This window comes from Chelon labrosus (genome assembly GCF_963514085.1).
Source record: "Chelon labrosus genome assembly, chromosome: 16".
Classification (NCBI taxonomy): domain Eukaryota; kingdom Metazoa; phylum Chordata; class Actinopteri; order Mugiliformes; family Mugilidae; genus Chelon; species Chelon labrosus.
The window spans coordinates 9,509,261-9,526,683 of record NC_140349.1 but is presented as its reverse complement, the minus strand read 5'-3'; the positions used below and the strand labels follow the sequence as shown (position 1 = coordinate 9,526,683).

Sequence of the window (17,423 nt, the reverse complement as noted above, 5' to 3'; positions counted from 1 at the left end):
AGACACAAATGCATTACATTTGATCTTTACTGAGGTTATTTTTCATTTAGTTGAAGCATGCAAGAAATGACGGATCAGAGAGTGGAACATGTTAGTCGCAAGACACAAAATGATAATTGACTGTGCTATGTTTTGTCCTGGAAGCTGCAGGAATTAAGAGTCCCTCTTTCCCAGAAGGGTTAGTGGATGTTGTTTTTCTCCAGTGGTGAGGCCTTCTGAGGGTGCCAGGAGAGAAGGAAGAGAATGTGAAATTCCCAAATCTGTTGGAGCGCTCCATCAAAGTGCCAATGCATTGATTTTGACCACAGATCTTTTCCGCCTGACTGCCTCTGCATGCCCTACCCCAAACACTGCTCTCAAGACTAGGGTCTTGCGGGAGCCTCAGTGCCCCTGAATCCTGTTCAACTCTTCTGGGACTCTTGGGGGAGGAGGAGGAGGAGGGGGGAGTAGAGGCCAGTGACCAGCATGGTGTACCCAAATCGACACGGGAATGGGTAGATGGCGGGAGGGGTAGGAGATGGTAAATGGTGGTGGTGATCATAAGGAGAAGGTGGGAAGAGGGAAAAGAAGGGGTGGGGGTCCGGCCTGTTGAGGTGCGTTCCACTGCCCTCCAGAGGGAACACGGGGGTTTGAAATCAATGTGCTGTTAAGTGCAGCTTAGCCGCAGGATACTCTCTCCAGCATTATCCATGCACCAGTGAGTGAAGGCCCTGCCTGCGTGCTGCTCGCGCCGTCTGAGGGCACCGACACGAGGCCCTCTGCGCCTCCAGTTTCTTTCACCTCCGTGCTCTCTGCCAACACTCAGCACCCTTCTCCAAACAGTTGTGGCCCCGCTAACTTGAGACTCATCTCACACCAGGGTTTCACTCCAACAGACCTGTGAGCATTACACCCGTACAGTACTCGACCCACCCGCCCCATCCACTGCTGACGGGCCACTTCCAAAGGAGGCGGTGAACCAAATAAAGCATTGTGTTGTGTACATAAACACCTGGGGCGAGCTAAATATAGAGGCTTTGTCAGCATCATTAGGCTGTTGATGCCTATGACCTCCACTTAATAATAAGGAGACCATATGCTCATTAGAAATAAAACCAAATACTGCTTGACAGGAACTGCTTCCAAAGAGTTTCTATACTGTGTTGTGCTAAATGTTTGTCGTCAGAGAGGGGAAAAAAAATGGACCTGAGTAATGACATTAACCTCAAGAAGCCAAAACCTTTTGGTAAAATAAAAGTGATTAACCAGATCACGGGTGAATGCATCACAAAGGCACAGAGTGGCCGTATGAGACTCAAACAGTCCCTGAGGAACAACTCTACAGTAATTCTAACTGGCTTGATAATCATTTAACAGTGGTGACATTTATCAACACATCAAAAGAGGAAATATGGTGTGAAGAGGAAACATAATTGCTTCTATCTGAGTCGTGGCTGACTGTTGCTTCCTAAAAGGGGGCGTCTAAAATATCTTGACCCAGACACACGCTTGCCCCTGGCTGCATTTAGTCAGTGAGAGCAGTAATAGTGTGTGACTGAAGGTGAGGAAACAGCCCCAGGCCTTCATCTGTGTTTAGATGTCAGCCCTCCTTGGGTACAATATCTCCGTAGCCTCCTCAGCCTTCCTTACATGAACTCACAACGTGGTCACCAAAAGACGGCCTGAGGGAAGGGCAAAGACATGCGACGGTTCACTCATACACATGAAAGCAAGAAAGAGAGAACTTTTACGAACGTGTTCCGCAGCCTGCCGGGCCCTTGTTTTACTGACACAACAGCCAAAGTCCAGTCAATTATTGAGGTTATTGTTAGCAATGTTAACAACAGCGGGGCGCAGAAGTCAATTCTTCAGGTCTTATCCCAATGCGCGTATCTCCTTTAAGTTAACATGGGCTGAATTTCCAGAAGCATGCTGCAGAGGTGTCTATTGATTGCTGTACTTCTTGCATGAATGGTTGAGGAGGACACAATCTATCGACTTGTTGCTAGGTTTTTGGAGTTGTCGGGCGCTGCCAAGAATCGCCTGTTATTAAGTTGTGAAATTGTAAAAAAATATATAAAAGAAAGAGTATTTTACAGAGCTCCAGCGGGAAGACAGGTGATGTCAAGTGTATTTGTTAAGCACATTTAAAAGAAACAAAGCTGAACAAAGCACTGTTCAGACAGAGTTGCAAATTTAAATTCCAAATACTAAATTAAAACACATTCAGTTTTTAAACCGAATTAACGGCAAAAAATTAGTTTTAAGGTGGGATTTGAGAGCCGGCAGTGTCTGGTCCTAAATTACACATAGAGGGAGTTTGGGGGCTGCCGTTGCAAAAGCGCCATCACTCCTGTCCTCGAACCTTCTTCTTGCAAGAACCAGAAGCAAGCGGTCAGTGGTAATCGGTTTAGGGCAGAGGTGTCAAACTCATTTTAATTCATAGGCCACATCCAGACCAATTTGATCTGACGCGAGCCAGGCCGCTAACATGAGAGCATAATAACCGATAAATGATGACAACTCCAGAGTTTTCCCTTTGTTTTAGTGCAAAGAAGTACGTTATGAAAATGTTTACATTTAATGACCTGTCCTTTTACAAAACTTTTTAAGAACAACTGGAAATTTCTTAAGAAATATAAGCGCAATTTCGGTGCAGTGCTGCCATCTGCTGTTTAGTTCCGGGTCCGGGTGCTAATTTTACTGAAATATTGCAGGTAATGTCTTCTAGGTAATCTTTGCACTTTGCACAAATTCATGCCACGGGCCAGATTGGACCCTCTGGCGGGCCGGATTTGGCCCATGGGCCACATGTTTGACACCCTTGGTTTAGGATTAGGGCTACTGTGCACCACTGTGCATTACATTGAATTTGTACCAGTCCGTATATTTGTACTGTTAGTGGTTTTTGCCGCACCATTGAAGCATGTACAGTACTGTGAAGCATGCATCCCACAGTACAGTCATTCTGCACCAAGACAACAACCGCAAACATACAGCCAGAGTCATAGAGAACTTTCTTGCGCATCCAGAGGAACAGCTGAAATCACCTTCACTTTAAATTTATGACTAAATCATTTGCACTGTAACGTAGACGGCATGTGCACAGGTTTGTTCCAGTCATTATATCATTACTGTCAGTTCAACTGCAATCTTCCCAAGGAATATGTTAAATGAGCACTGCAAAGCGCCAAACTTTGTCGAACTCAAGAAGCTGCTTTGGAAAGTCTGACTGCGGGGAAAGGTTTTAGGAATAAGTTACAGATGCATTGTCTTTCTCTTCGGTTGCCAGTGTATCAGTTACTCACACGTTCCTGCAACCGCCCTTTCTACTGAGCATAGTTGTTGTGGTTGCCCAGTTATAATCATTACTGCTATTCTACACCTCACAACAGCTTGCATTCAAAGGTCAAGACAACATGAAAAGGAGAAGAAAAACATCGTCAGATGCTCGGAAATACAATTTGCTGACATGCACAAGTGCAAACATTTTTATTCTCCAGGCCCGAACCCCCCAAGAGCCTTTTTCTTACAGCTTTCCTGAGAGGCCGGGGCAATCAAGCACTCTACCTTGTTAGGAGGTGTTAATTGGAGTTAGTCAGACTCCTCACTTTGTCAAGGAGTCTGACAACAGAATTAATTAGAATTCGAGTATGTAAATCAATTCAAATTGGGGTCCTTATGGGGGAGGATATGAAGTATTTTTGCCGGAGAAAAACAGGTGCCGAGAACACGAGCCAAGCAGTCGCTGTGTGAATATTATGACTTTTCTTTTCATGGATTTTATCTTCTCTAATCCGCTTTTGGAGAGGCCATAGATGTACAGTATAAATAGAGGTGTTGAGCTGAACATTGCCCTTACATGGATGGTTGACGGACCACTTTCCATTTCGCCCGTTTTCATATTTTCTAAGCATTTAAGCCTCGCCTGCAGTTGCATTACTCGGTTAAATGATAAAAGGTGTGAAAACACCATGGCAACAACAGAAGGAATAGTAGGACTATCTGCTTTTGTGTGCTTTTCACCTAATTGGGTCTGTGTTGTGAATAATGTCATGTACGACTTGTAAATCTCATATTTAAATCACACTTTGCTCACTTGGATTGAGAGCCACGGTGCTACCTTGTAACACTTTTGTATGAGGGATTGCTCAGCTTCTGTATGCACAAACCGCAGTGGGTTCTGAGAATTTCTGCTTTCTATTTAAAGAAGGACATGAAAACGCTTTCTTGGTGCACTCTTAAAGCAACTTAAACTCTACATGCCTCCCCATGTCCTTTACTATCCTAATTTGTATTATGACACTTTGTAAATGAAGGCAAACCATGAATATGAATAAATTATTGGAGGGATGGTAGCTTTAAAGCATTTTAATGAATGCTAATATGTATTCCTGCTAGAAATTACTTTGCAACCCATTTGGAGTTAGTTTCGCGTTGCATAAAAATATTGTAAATAATACTGAATCTAGTAAAATGCAAATTATACAAAGGCATCTTATTTAGATGCAAGGTGGAATTTATACATTTTGATATTTGCTTTCACGGCCTTTTATTTTAAAGGCCAGAACTGACACCGCCTCCAACACAACGCGTAAAATAGAGTTTTTATTTTTATTCACTGCTTAAGAACAGTTGACTTGAGGATATAACTATAACGCAACGATTATTTAATTTCCTGCATCTGCCAAAATTAGATATGTAAAATTCCTTTCTACAGTTTCAGTTACAGCCGAACAACATCAAAGAGCTGCCACTGGCCCGGCTTAACGTGACACAAATACATAAATGAAACATTCTCAGAAAGACAGTTGGACAATGCTTTATGAAAAGCTGTTTTATTATCCATTTAATAACACCTCCATGAAGACAATTTGTACAAGATACATCACATTCTAAAGTGCACGAATACTGTACAACAAAAAGGACTTAAATACGCAGGAAGGGGGATGGGAGGGAGAAAATCCCATTTGTTAAAAAAAAAAAAAAAAAAGATTTAAAAATAAAAAGGAATTAAATGGGACATGCTTTCTTTTTTTTTTTTTTTTCTCAAAAACAACGATCACTATGCATGTTTCTGCTCAGGTATGTGAGAGGGGCTGGCCTGGGAAAATAACCTTGTGCAGCTTGCTTGGGGGAACACTAAGCTTTGGCACCTTTAGAGAAAAGAGAAAAAAGACATTAACAAGGAATGGAGAGCACTCAATAATAAAAGAAAAGAATTTATATTTAGCTTAAATAAATAGTCTTAGGGGCTTGTGTAGAATGCATAATAACCCATGCCTTTTGGGTTGTCCTTGTTGTACTCCTCCGTTGTCAAGTCCTCACACTTGATGGTTGGGGAGTTCTCTGTGCTTGAGGCTCCAGGGGACATCCTGCGTCTCTTGCACACCATGGAGTACACACCAGAATCGGAAGAGTCCACCGATTTCAGTGAGTGGGACGTCTCGATCCAAGTTGAGGCCGGCGGCGCGTTCTCCTCGGGCAGCTTTTCTTTAGTGGCCCCCAGCTGGTCCTCGGGGAACGCTGGCGGGCTTGGACGAGGAGACCAGGGCAGGCCCGTGGTCATTTTGCGCTGGTAAGAGCTTCTAGTGCCCCAGCCCGCAGCCATGGAAGCGAAGGCCGAGTCTGGGTAGTAGCTGAGGGCGTGGGATGTCTGCAGGGACAGGGGTTTAATGCCGTACGACAGCAGGCTACTGGTGGAATAGTCGTTCTCGTATGACAGATCCAGCTTGTTGGAGCCTGGCTGCTGGACTGGTGGAACGAACCAGCGTTGGGCGGAGGCAGCTGCGCTGGCGTCCTCGCTCTGAGGGGAGAGAAGGCTGTTGGTTTGGGGAACAGCCCGTTCGCCTGTGTAGAATCGGTTCTGAGGCAGGTTGTTGACAAACTGGTCCTGAAAGAAAGGCTGCATGGCGTATCGGGCCCCGGGCACAATTTGAGTAGAGCGCGGGGAGTCTGTAGGGGACGGAGTGAGCCTGTCACTCTCTGGAGCTGTGTACATCCTGGTCAACAAAAAACAAGAAAAATGTTAAGTTAGACTCAGAGTGTAGAACATGCATGCAACAAAACGTTAGCCACAGGAAACAAAAACAAAAAAAAAACCCCAGAACAATCACACTGCTTAAAGTGCATGACACTTACGAGTCATAGTTATCCCGGAAGCCTTTTGCAAATGGGTTGTGATCAATCTTCAGCTGTGTGATCTGAAATAAATAATAATAATAAAAAAAAATGTCAAATGAATGTGCATCTAAATACAAGCATCTACTCTGAAGAACATTAAGATTTTTTTTATAAATACAATTAAAATATACATTTTAATCTGCATCTAAAATGCAAATGTTCTAAATGCAACACAAAAAGGACCACTCCATTTCTTACGTCTGTGTTCTGATAAGCTGTGACTGCAATAAACTGGTTCTCTGGGAAGGTGAAGGTCTGAGTTCTGGACTCGTTGCTCATGTCCTCCACGCCATCTTCTGTCACCTCCACAATGTGCAACCGCGGCTGGTATTTATGAAGCGACTGCAAGACTATCATCTGAAAAACAGGAAACGGTCGATAAGTACAAAGCTGCACAAGTCAAAGAGCACGCAGTCAGATGCATGCCATGTTTGATTCGGCTAAAATGGGAAACTGTTCATGATATTAAAATGACAGCAATTGTTCCTTTATATTCAGACAACTGCTTAAAAATACTAAACAGGTTAAAGAAGCCAGTGTTGCCATTCTGCACACATGTCAATGTTAATTTTTCTAACCTGTGTGTTGTTGTTGTTGGCTCCTTTATTGTTGGTCAGCTTCAATTTGCCGAAAGAGATTTCTTGCCTCATCCAGTGAGCACCAGTGTTTGGAGATTCAGGATGAACGTACATTTTGTTTCCTAAAATTAAAATAAGTAAGATTAGTGCTGTGACAAGCTGCAAAGATGAAAGCAAAAACTGTGCAGATAATAAAATAATATCCATGACAGATTATTCTTCTAATCATGTCATCTTTGAAAAAATTAAATGAACTAATCAAAGACTAAATATAATAATTTTGAGGTTCTTACTGTTAAAAAAAAAATGTGATAGTGGTTCAAGAAGAAGGTTTTTTTTTTTTATCCCCTAGGAATATAATAAAAATAAAACTAACAAATGTTTCTTTATTTTGCTTATAATATTTAAAATGTCCAATGAAAGCTGTACCTCTTTAGTGCACCACTCATTTCAAAGACATATTTAAACAGCAATTTCACACATTAGCTGGCTCCCCGAGATGACCTGACACTTCACATTAAAAGGTACTAAATTATTGCATTAAAATAATGAGAACTGCAACCTGTCAAAATACGAAATAATAATTTTGCTCATAATTGAAGAATTTAAAAAAAATAATTATTTTGGAAACAACAAAAATATATAATAATATATAGATTTACAGCCGACTCTTTTAGCCCAGAGCATTTTTTTTCTCTTGCATTAAAGAAGCATCTACCGGTGCTAAAAGGGATTTTGTTAATTCTGTAACTCACCTTGCATATTATTGTCTGCTTTTCCACAAGTGACCCACTTTCCTCCCTGAAAGCGCCAGTGATTCGGGTCAGCCAAAACAACTTCTACAAAGACATTGTAATGGGCCGTGAGGTTGAGTCCAGTGATGTTGAAACTGAGGAATGGGAACATCCGTCTGGGGGGGCAAAGGGGAAAAACAGAAAGGACGAATTAGTTGTGCGTAAAAGTAGGTAAAGAAACTGTGCCAGTTAATGTATTTAAATGTGGGCTTTGACTGAATGCTTTATTAACATTAAATTGGAAATACATTAAAATGTTCTCACTGTCATAATTATTCTGTTGTGAAAATGTTCATTTTAAATTTATCCAAAACGAAAACTTGTAATTTAAAGTTCCCAAGTCCCAAAGAAATACGTGGTTCGCATGCGTAAATTTTTAACTCATGCGTAAATATTTGCAATTCATTCGTAGGCTTGTCTTGAAAAATAGATAACACATGCAGATGTAAAGATGAATTTCATTTTGAGTATGCAGTATGTGTAAACTGGGCCTTTAATCCCTCGGGCATCGTTCGCTTACCTGCCCTGTTTGGTGATGATCATCTCGGTCTGGTGCCGGTGGAATTTCAACCACAGAGGTCGGTTGCACAGATAGACCTGCGCCCTGGCTCCGGCGACAGACCCTGGCAGAGACATGGAGCCGATACCCGTCCCCGTCCCGGGATAGGATGGGTACAAACAGCCCGGACCCTGACTGAACTGGTACCCTCCGCTGCTAAACTGACTCCGACCGGAGCACACGGAGGACGAGGAGAAGCCTGTGGGAGGCAGGACGGATCCGTAATGTAGTGAAGCTGGATACCTGGTGCTGCTTGACCCGGTGTACACCGACCCGGTCTGTCCTGCATATGGAAAGAGGGAGCAGGGGTTTGCCATGTCGGAACTCGCCTGGGACGACGAGATGAAGTATCTGTCAGAGCCAAGTTCGTCTATGTTGTACCGCCGACCGCTCGTCAACTCGTCCTCACCCAGCACCGGGGAGCCTTTCCTCCCATCGGGCCCGGCTTTAGTGAAAGTGTCCCCCTCTCCTTCTCCCAGCATCCCGTTTCCCACCCCGCTCAGATATTTCTTGGGCGCGCTGCTCGACTCTGATTCCGTCCGGTCAACTTCTTGATACTCGAGCTGCGACGACGGCCTCGGGCTGTTGTTGGCACTGTCCGTCGAGGACAGATTGTAAAAGGTCTTGGGTAAATTGATGCTAGCGCTGGGAAGAATGTTCTCTAACTGCATTGTTTTCAGATCGTGCAATAAATAGGAAAGTCAAGAGTCCAGAGAGTGAATCTCAGCCAAGGAGGTGCCACCGGCGCCCGGGTTGCTTCGGACTCTGCAGCCTCCCTCCTTTACGAATGATGGGGAGGTTAAAGCCTTCTCCTCACCTACAGATTTTCAGATCAGATTATGGGCTGGACATGAGATGCTGCACGGCTCTTATAAGACCGAGTGCTCCACACACCCAGCAGATTGTAAGCGTTTGGGGGAGGAGCTTTTGAAGAAGAACACAGGGGTACCAGCCCTCTCCACAGCCAATAACCGCAAGAGTCTAATTCAATTAAAAAAGTATGTGGTGGTAATAATACGAGGAGAAAGGTTATTATTTTATTTTTATACCACACGAGGACGTGGACTTCACTAAAATAGTAATATCTCCCCTCGGTTTAGATCCACAAATGAATGTCTTCAACAAAGAAAATAAACTTCAAATTGTTGTAGAAATTAAATGAAACATAGTCTAAAACAACACGAGGAAATTCTTTACACGTTCCCGCGCAGATTAAACAGGAAATTGCCAAAAGTGGTCGCGTTTCACAAGTTCTGCATTTCTCATGGCGCACGCACAATCACATCTAATCTTTTTTTTTTTTTTTTTTACGCTTCGGTTTCAAGCCACCGAGGAGCAACAACAGCAGCAGCAGCAGCAAAATACGCATTCAGATATGCCTTGCAGCTTGCATACTCTCACCCCAGAAGTCCTATCCTCAAAAACAAAACAAAAAAAACACACACAACAGCACACACTCAGACCAGTTCCTCAGCGCGAACCGTAAAGGCAAAAAAAAAAAAAAAAACCTCACACGTGCACCTTATTTCCTATAATTGGACTCCATCGCCCCTTGAGTCTCGCGTTGATTAAAAAAAAAAAAACCGCACAGATCGTAAAGATGCATGTTAAATTTTAAAGACAGTTACCTCATTTTTTTTTTCTCGCGTTTTTCTAGTTGAAAAACTAAAAATAAACTTGGTTTAGATTGCGAGACAGATTTTCGCCTCTTTTTCTCGCGTGAAAATCTCCCTAACTTCAGTGCATTTGCAGCAGAAATGGAATAAATAATAAAAAATAACAAATGCTTTTGTTTCTTTTATGAGATTTATTTTTTTCTTTCATGCAATTTAAAAATGAATGTTCCAGTGTTGAGGAACTGGGAAGCAACATAAACACGATTTATTTGTGAGAGATTACTTTAAAATCCCAAAAAACAAACAAACACACAATTTAAATTAAAGCTGTTAATATATAAATATATATATATATGGGATATTGAAATCCTATTTAATATTGATACGCTATTTGATGGGAAGAGCTTTCTGAAATCTTACTATTTTTTCTTTACTACTTATACAGACATGTGTGATATTTTAGTATAAAATACAAGTGATTAAAATGTGTTAAATCCAACCTATGGAACAATTAAAATAAATAGACGCTGCAGATATGTCTGGGGATGCTCAGCTCGAGAGCAATTACGCACTGCTTTGTGCAGAAGTCTGCACGCACACCTGCAGAACACCGACGGAGACAAGACGAAATAAAATAAAAAAAATTAAAATAAAAAAAAAGCGATAGTTATCATTTGTGTGGCGTTAATATCAAACCACTGCAAAGCAAAAACCCACCGACTGAATTTAAAGTGTCTGATGTCTGTGACACACTCTGCGAGAGCAAGAGAGAGAGAGAGAGAGATCAAAAGCTCCCGAAACCTGAAACAATCAGAGAAACAATGTCGCGCAACAATCGCTGTCCTGCATCCAGGCCTAATGTTAAAGGGCTTTCTCAGCGGTGACAAGCAGACAGCGCTCTCTAGTGACCGACCAGGACACCGGGTAACGTCCCCGCCGCCGCTTATATTAAAGTAACTTAACACTGTAAGGGATCAGCACGCAGCAGGCCGTTAACTCTCACTTTTTTTTTTTTCCACTCGTTTCTCACTTTACATCATCTTCAACTCAACTCTGCGTTTTGCATCTGTGTGTGTGTGTGTGTGTGTGTGTGCGCCTCTGCTTGTGTGTGGGCACTTTGTGCATGTGTGAGTCTTAAAGAAAGCTGGAGGGTGGAGGGGAGGGATGGGGGAGAGGGAAGGGGAGGGGGGGTTAAAGGGGGTGAGATGAATTTGGGGAAAATGGGGATACAAATCTGTGAAAAGCTGAGGGAGAATCTCGGCTGGAGGCAGATTGGCTGGTGTCATAAATGGGACAGAGATGCCGGCTATCGGGCCATCAGGGGACCAGAGCATACATGCATACAGCACACGGTCTGTCAATCAAAACTGAGACCCCTTCCCAGACTGCTGCAAGGACACTTAAACACCAAACAACTGACACCAAGCCTTTTTATATATATATTATTATTATTTCATTCTCAAATTATTCTCAACCGCTTCTATTATTTGCGGTGACCTGCTCCCCAGCAGAGAATCTCACTTATCTACAGCATAACTAAATCCTGATTTTCACCAATCACCTCCTTTTGTTTTTTTTTCTCTCCCTACGCTTTGCAACAAATATAATTCCTCTGAGAAACATGTAAAAATGATGCCAGCGAAGCTTAGGGGGTAGTTTTGTGAAATAGGGTTAGTGTAATTCCATTTTAGCAAAATAAAGAAGGGATACGGTTGCGGACTCCTGTTTTTCCATGATTCCCAAATGATTTTATTGTTGGGAGATAAAAGGCAATATTTTTTTTTTTTCAAGAAAGTTAGATTCCCTCCAAAATGAAACACACTTCTCAATGTTTCTGTTTGCCTCCTTCCCTCTTGACTCGTCGTTGCCACAGGCTCATTCTAGTTAAGCGAGTAAATGTATAGTTCAAAGGGGGATTTGCATTTGTGTTCCAACCAAACTCGAGCATTTCACACCTGAGCTGTCAACGCCTCATTAGTACAATCCCTTCGTATAGCTCTTCTCATTTAAAGGGCCCTTGCGTGATCAGCAAGCCACTGATTAACGGCGTTCGGCGTTAAGCTGCGTTTTTCGTGAAATTTTTGTTTCCGTGGCACCTGCACGCTCTCGATCCTTTACAGTCTGCCAGAAAGACGCGTGAAACTCCCTTTCGTATGGATTCTTTTTTTTTTCTTTCACAGCTGATCATTGTGCTTTACAGCTTTATGATTACAAGCCCACTGAGGGAGAGAGAGAGAGAGAGAGTCCTGGTAAAACAACTGTAAGGTTGTAGTTTTAACGGCCGCGGCCTAAAAACATCCCAAATGACCCCGAAGACTCGGTTGCCATTTGAAAACTAGAAAACAAAATAAACATGATTTATTGGCCGCCTATAAATAAACTAATTCCAAATGAGGTGGATGTGTAGGTCCTACTCATAAAGGAGCTCCCGCTTGTGACCTGTCAGCATGTTTCTTGACCACCTATAAAAGTCCAAGTGTGTCTGAGATGACCCTCTTTGGCCCCGGGCCAGGGCCCGCGCGACAGGGGAAGGGAAGTCTTACCATATTGTTGTCAGAATAGATCATCAACAGAGCACATGAAAGGAATACATTCCAGGTTTTATGGGCCGAGGTGGCTGCTGAAGCCTTTGCTCGGGAGTGAATTCATGTACCCCATTGCAAGGATTAATAACGCAAGTCTCATTAGAGATCCTCGCCACTGAGACCCCTGGAGGGAGGGGTGCTGGGAACAGAACCGAGTGCAATGTGCACCATGCCAGCGCTGCGCTCCTCCGCAAATCATCATCCTCAAGAACATTTTTATTAGAAAGAATTTATTTCACAAGTTTATCAAAGATGTCCCCCAGTATATTTTCCAGTGTGCGGGGATGGCTAACATTTAATCAAAGCAGTAGTCCTTCCACGAGGACAGCTTATGTTACAGACATGCTGCTGTCTTCAAAGATACAAAGGTGACAGCTTCATGAATTTCCTCTCGGTTGCATATTGCTTTCATCAATTACTTTGTCCCTTTCTTTATTTCCTTGTCTCCACCATTTCCATCGTGATTTAAGCAGCACGAGGTTTCCCCTCAAGACCGAGAGAAACATTTATTTGTACAGAATAAGAGCTTCGGATTTTCCTCGCCGCGCCTGTACTCAAAAGAACATTAGATTGAATATGTAAAGCACATTCATGCTTGATGTCATGTTGGCTATTTCACATGTCATTCCAGCAGAGCAAATTATCACGAAATGGGAATTTTCTCCATCTGCAACCAGTCAGTGAGTGAGACCCGCGGGAGTTCTCTCTCTTTCTCTCTCTCTGCGGATGAGGCGCGTTTGGAATTCTTCAAAATACATTAAAATACGGCAGATTGCATAAAACCATCGGATGCTGCTTTGCGTCATATCAACAGATAAGTCTCAGTGTCAGCATGTTGCTGCATGCACGCGTGTATGCGTTCGCCCTGGTTTTGCGTGTCTGGCCCCGTGGAAGGATTGGTGGATTATTGCAGAAATGTATCTGGGGGATATGTGAGCCCAATACTTTGGCGGTGCACAGGTTTTCAGGGGGCAATGATAATCCACTGTGTTAAGACAAATCTTAGAAAAATAAGGTGTACTGCTTGCATTCAAGGAAATAGGATTGAAGCTGCTCTGCTGTATTTGATTCCCCAAGGCATGATAACATGATTTTTGGATTACTGCATTATAGAAAGTGTCACCCAGGGCCTGTGGGAAAAGCCGCAGGTACAATTATGGAAGCAGGTTGAGTTTTAGGTATCTCCATATGTGAGTTTTTAAAATCTTCTGTCACATAGTATTATATCAATGTATTTGTAGAGGTTCTGCAGCTGCCTAGAAAGCGTTATATCTCAGAATCTACAAAAAAAAAAGTCCAAACATGTTTATTAAATCTTACTTTCTTTGGAGTTTTTCTTTTTCCAGCAGCGAGTAATTAAGTAATTACCCCCCAGAGTGACTTGACTACAAACCACTGAACTGAATTTGACACATCCACTCTTTTACTTTCACCCGCCGTGTCGTCATGGGTAGAACATGCAGCCCACAACGGCAGAAGTGGACGCCACTCCACTGGCCCGAGTCTCACCCCCGTCCCCTATTTTAGCATCAACCTTTGTTGACCCACTTCTCCGAGCCCATCCTCCCGAAACACCAGAGGAATTGACATAAGGGACCAAAGCAAACCAGCAGGTGCTAAAAGTTTGACAGCGTAGACTGGATATATGTGTTCCCTGGAACGTGAGGTGTAAGGGAGGGTGGTGGAGTTATATCGACTCGGCATCAAGCCTCCAAGATAACACGCCGTCTCTAACAGCCATACCCTCCTCGCCCGAGGAGAGTTGGGGCGGGGAGGGGGAAGACTGTCCCACGCTCGAGCTCGTCGACCAACCAGCCACGGCCACCAAGACGCAGCAACCCTACCCAGCTCACCCCTGGTTCTTCCCATAGCACTATTACTGCCAAACAAGCTGGGCTTTTATCACATTGCTAACCCTGACTCAGAAATTGCATTTCAAGAGGACCCTGTATTTTTTTTTTTCTTGTCTTGCCTTTTTTTTTTTTTTTTTTTGGACAGGGAACACAAACAGATTTACACCACAGGAGTATTCTGCTGCTGCTCCTGCCTCAATGTGGTTAAATCAGTGAGTCAGAAGTGGGAATGTAGAGTTTTAACACTTCTCTCTCCCGGTATGAAAGCTTCTAGAGCGACACAGAGGAAAGCCCTAACTGACTTACTGTCTACCAACCAGAGGCATATGCTAGTGGGAGGGTGGTTATTTAGACATGAATAATGGTTTAAGGTTGACCCCGCAGCGAAGCGGGAATGTTGCCTCGGTATCTTCAGCCTTTTGCAAACAAAAACCACCACACGAGCCTTGTTTAAAGCCAATTTATACGAACGCTGACCATATTAAAGTCAGTATTGTCGTTTCTTTTTATTGCTCTGTTGCTTTATTATACAAACTAATTGATAAAATGCCAAATTATTCACTGCAAAGGCTCCAATTTTTGCTGCGGAGAAATGCATCCAGCAGCCATTAGATATAATTAGAGACCACAGAATGGTTGTGTATTAAAACATTTGCAGCAATTTGGCAGCTGTATAATTTAGATGTACTGGATCATGCCATGCACATACATGGAAACACACAAACGCGCGCGTGCACGCTCACACACAATCGTATACGCGTGCCCGCGCGTATGCACACACGCTCATATATGCACACACAGAGGGACCTCAGTGCAGCGGACACCTTCAATATTGAACCCAGACCCAGGCCTGGTCTCTGTATTTACATGTAAATGGTCTACAACAATCTGCGGCCCCTCTCGTCTGCTCTGTCCCTCCAGCCGTCTGGGCCTGGGGAAGAGAGCTGCTAGTCAGATGGGGGGACCACATCAGATGGGCTCCCGTCGTGATGGAGCCAAGCGATCCGAAGAGAGAGGGAAGAGGCTGCCTGCCTGGCAGCCACTGAAACAGCAGGGACTCCCACATAGCATGGAAGTGGTCCATGGACTGGTCTCGTTCTCTGACAGGAGAGCAGGGGGAGATGCAAAGGACGAAGCAAAGGGCCTTCCCGTCTATGAACTAAAGACCAAGGCAGATGTCACTTCACGGAAAGCCCACCCGTGTAGATAACAAAAAAAAATGACTTGGGGTAGTTGAGTCAGGCTTTCTAGATGAGGACCGAGAACCTGGTCTCTTCCTTGTGGGTAGAGGTGTCATATTTGACAAGTGTATATGAGGATGTGGAGGGGTGGGTGTCAATGATAAGAAATTACGAACAGCAGTGAGCATGCATATCCAAGTCACATGGTGGTGGGAAGGAGCCTGCCTGTATTTGTTCCTTATGATCGTCTGTCGAGTGTTTGTGTGTCCTTCTGTGCTGGCGGGTCAGATATGGTGGAGGTCTAGACACATGGACCAAACATTCTGTCTGACGGGGAGAGCTTGTTTCGAGGTTCATCTGATGGTTGTAGACCTTGATAGAACAGACCAGCCGAGACAGGCTGGACCCGTCCCCAGCGTTAATGGTCCAGACTTCGTTTCAAAAAATCTGGTGTCTGTTGAGCAACTGAAGCCTCTAGAAATGTCTGACTTCTTTGGAGTTCTTTCTTTCATGGGCGTGCATATGAAGGCTATAATGAATAGTGACTGGAGGACTTGAACAACTATCATCTATTCATGCTTTCATTTTCAGGCAACTGAAAGCGATTCTGATGATAATTTAAGAAGATTAATAACATTTAAGTCTTATTTTATAAACTGGTGTTGAGCTCCATATTAAATGAGTAATTTGATATTTGGGGATATGCATTTATTTGCTTTCTTACTGCAAGGTAGATGAGTCAACTGACCCCATCCTGTGCTGGAAATATGTACGTGGAGTCAGTGGCTGATGAGCAAAGCTTAGCTCAGCGTAAAAACTGGCAATGACGAGAATTAGCTTAAGGATCTGTCCAGTGCCCCCTAAATTCACATTTAATTTGTTTAATCGATTAAAAACTAAAGAAGAAAGAGTTGGAACTAGTGCCAGAAACGTTCTGCAATAGCTTCCACTTCTGCTGCTAAGCTAAGCTAAGCTAAGCTAAGCTAAGCTAAGCTAGCTGTCTTATTATCCAGACTAAAGACTAATATGAATCTCATAATTTCCTCAGCAGATGAGTCAACTGACCCCATTCTGTATTGGAAATATGTACGTGGAGTCAGTGGCTGATGAGCAAAGCTTAGCTCAGCATACAAACTGGCAATAACAAGAATTAACTTAATGATCTGCCCAGTGCCGCCTAAATTTACATTTAATTTGTTTAATCGATTAAAAACTAAAGAAGAAAGAGTTGGAACTTGTGCCAGAAACTTTCTCCAATAGCTTACACTTCTGCTGCTATGCTAAGCTATGCTAAACTAAGCTAAGCTAAGCTAAACTAAGCTAAGCTAGCTGTCTTATTTTCCAGACTAAAGACTTCTATGAATCTCATATTTTCCTCAGCAAGGAACCACATTTCCCCAAAATTTTAATTAAATAACTAATAACTTTGTTTACATTGTCAATATAGTTCAAGTTTATGCTTTTTATGCCTTTTTGCTTAGTTTTGTAATTTGTAATTGTAATTTTTGGATGGGGATTCCAGGTAACCAGACATCTGATCATGACAGTGCAGGGAACCACTCAAACGATCACCCTTACGGCAACATCGAGGGGATCCACAACGAGGATGACCCTTGATTCAAACGAAGGCAGAGGAGGACACACTGGGGCTAATACCTCCCACCCCCTGTTTAAAGAATGTCCCCCACCTCCTCACCATCACGAGGAGCAGTCACACCTCCACTGCAGTGGCAGACAAAAGGGGAGCCCCAGGCTGATGTGGTCTTCATATCTAAAGTGTGAGTGACTGGGTGTGTGTGAGTGGGTTTCCATGCGTTCCCGCTCTGACTTGTGTGTGTGTGTGTGTGTGTGTGTGTGTGTGTGTGTGGGTCTGCACGCTTGTGTGTGTGTGTGTATGTGAATAGCTGTGTGGGGGACAATGCAACACGTTAAACCAATGTGGGAGGTGTGAAGACAGGGGATCTGCTGCAGTCAAAATGAACAAAGAAGAGAAGTGCTTTTGGATTATTTTCATGCTTTGTGAAACTGCAATTAATTATGTTTATTGTTAGGCTTTTTGGTTCTGCCGCGTGCCTACAGAGCTGTTAGCTGTCAA

The 17,423-nt window shown here is 43.3% G+C and overlaps 1 protein-coding gene across 2 annotated transcripts; it reads right to left on the bottom strand.

Annotated features, from left to right (window-relative positions):
- Nucleotides 1-4,785: 4,785 nt before the first annotated feature.
- Nucleotides 4,786-9,552, bottom strand: eomesa (eomesodermin homolog a). Of its 2 annotated transcripts, XM_084562909.1 has the most exons (7): nt 8,055-9,552; nt 7,496-7,650; nt 6,741-6,862; nt 6,361-6,519; nt 6,121-6,182; nt 5,263-5,981; nt 4,786-5,135 (listed from the first exon to the last, which is right to left on the bottom strand). In XM_084562909.1, the coding sequence occupies exons 1-7, from the start codon at nt 8,762-8,764 to the stop codon at nt 5,122-5,124; spliced, it is 1,941 nt and encodes a 646-aa protein (XP_084419035.1). In that variant the 5' UTR covers nt 8,765-9,552; the 3' UTR covers nt 4,786-5,121. The 2 variants fall into 2 exon arrangements, with proteins under 2 accessions (XP_084419035.1, XP_084419034.1); XM_084562908.1 differs by having other exon boundaries at nt 4,786-5,981.
- Between the last annotated feature and the right edge of the window lie 7,871 nt (nt 9,553-17,423).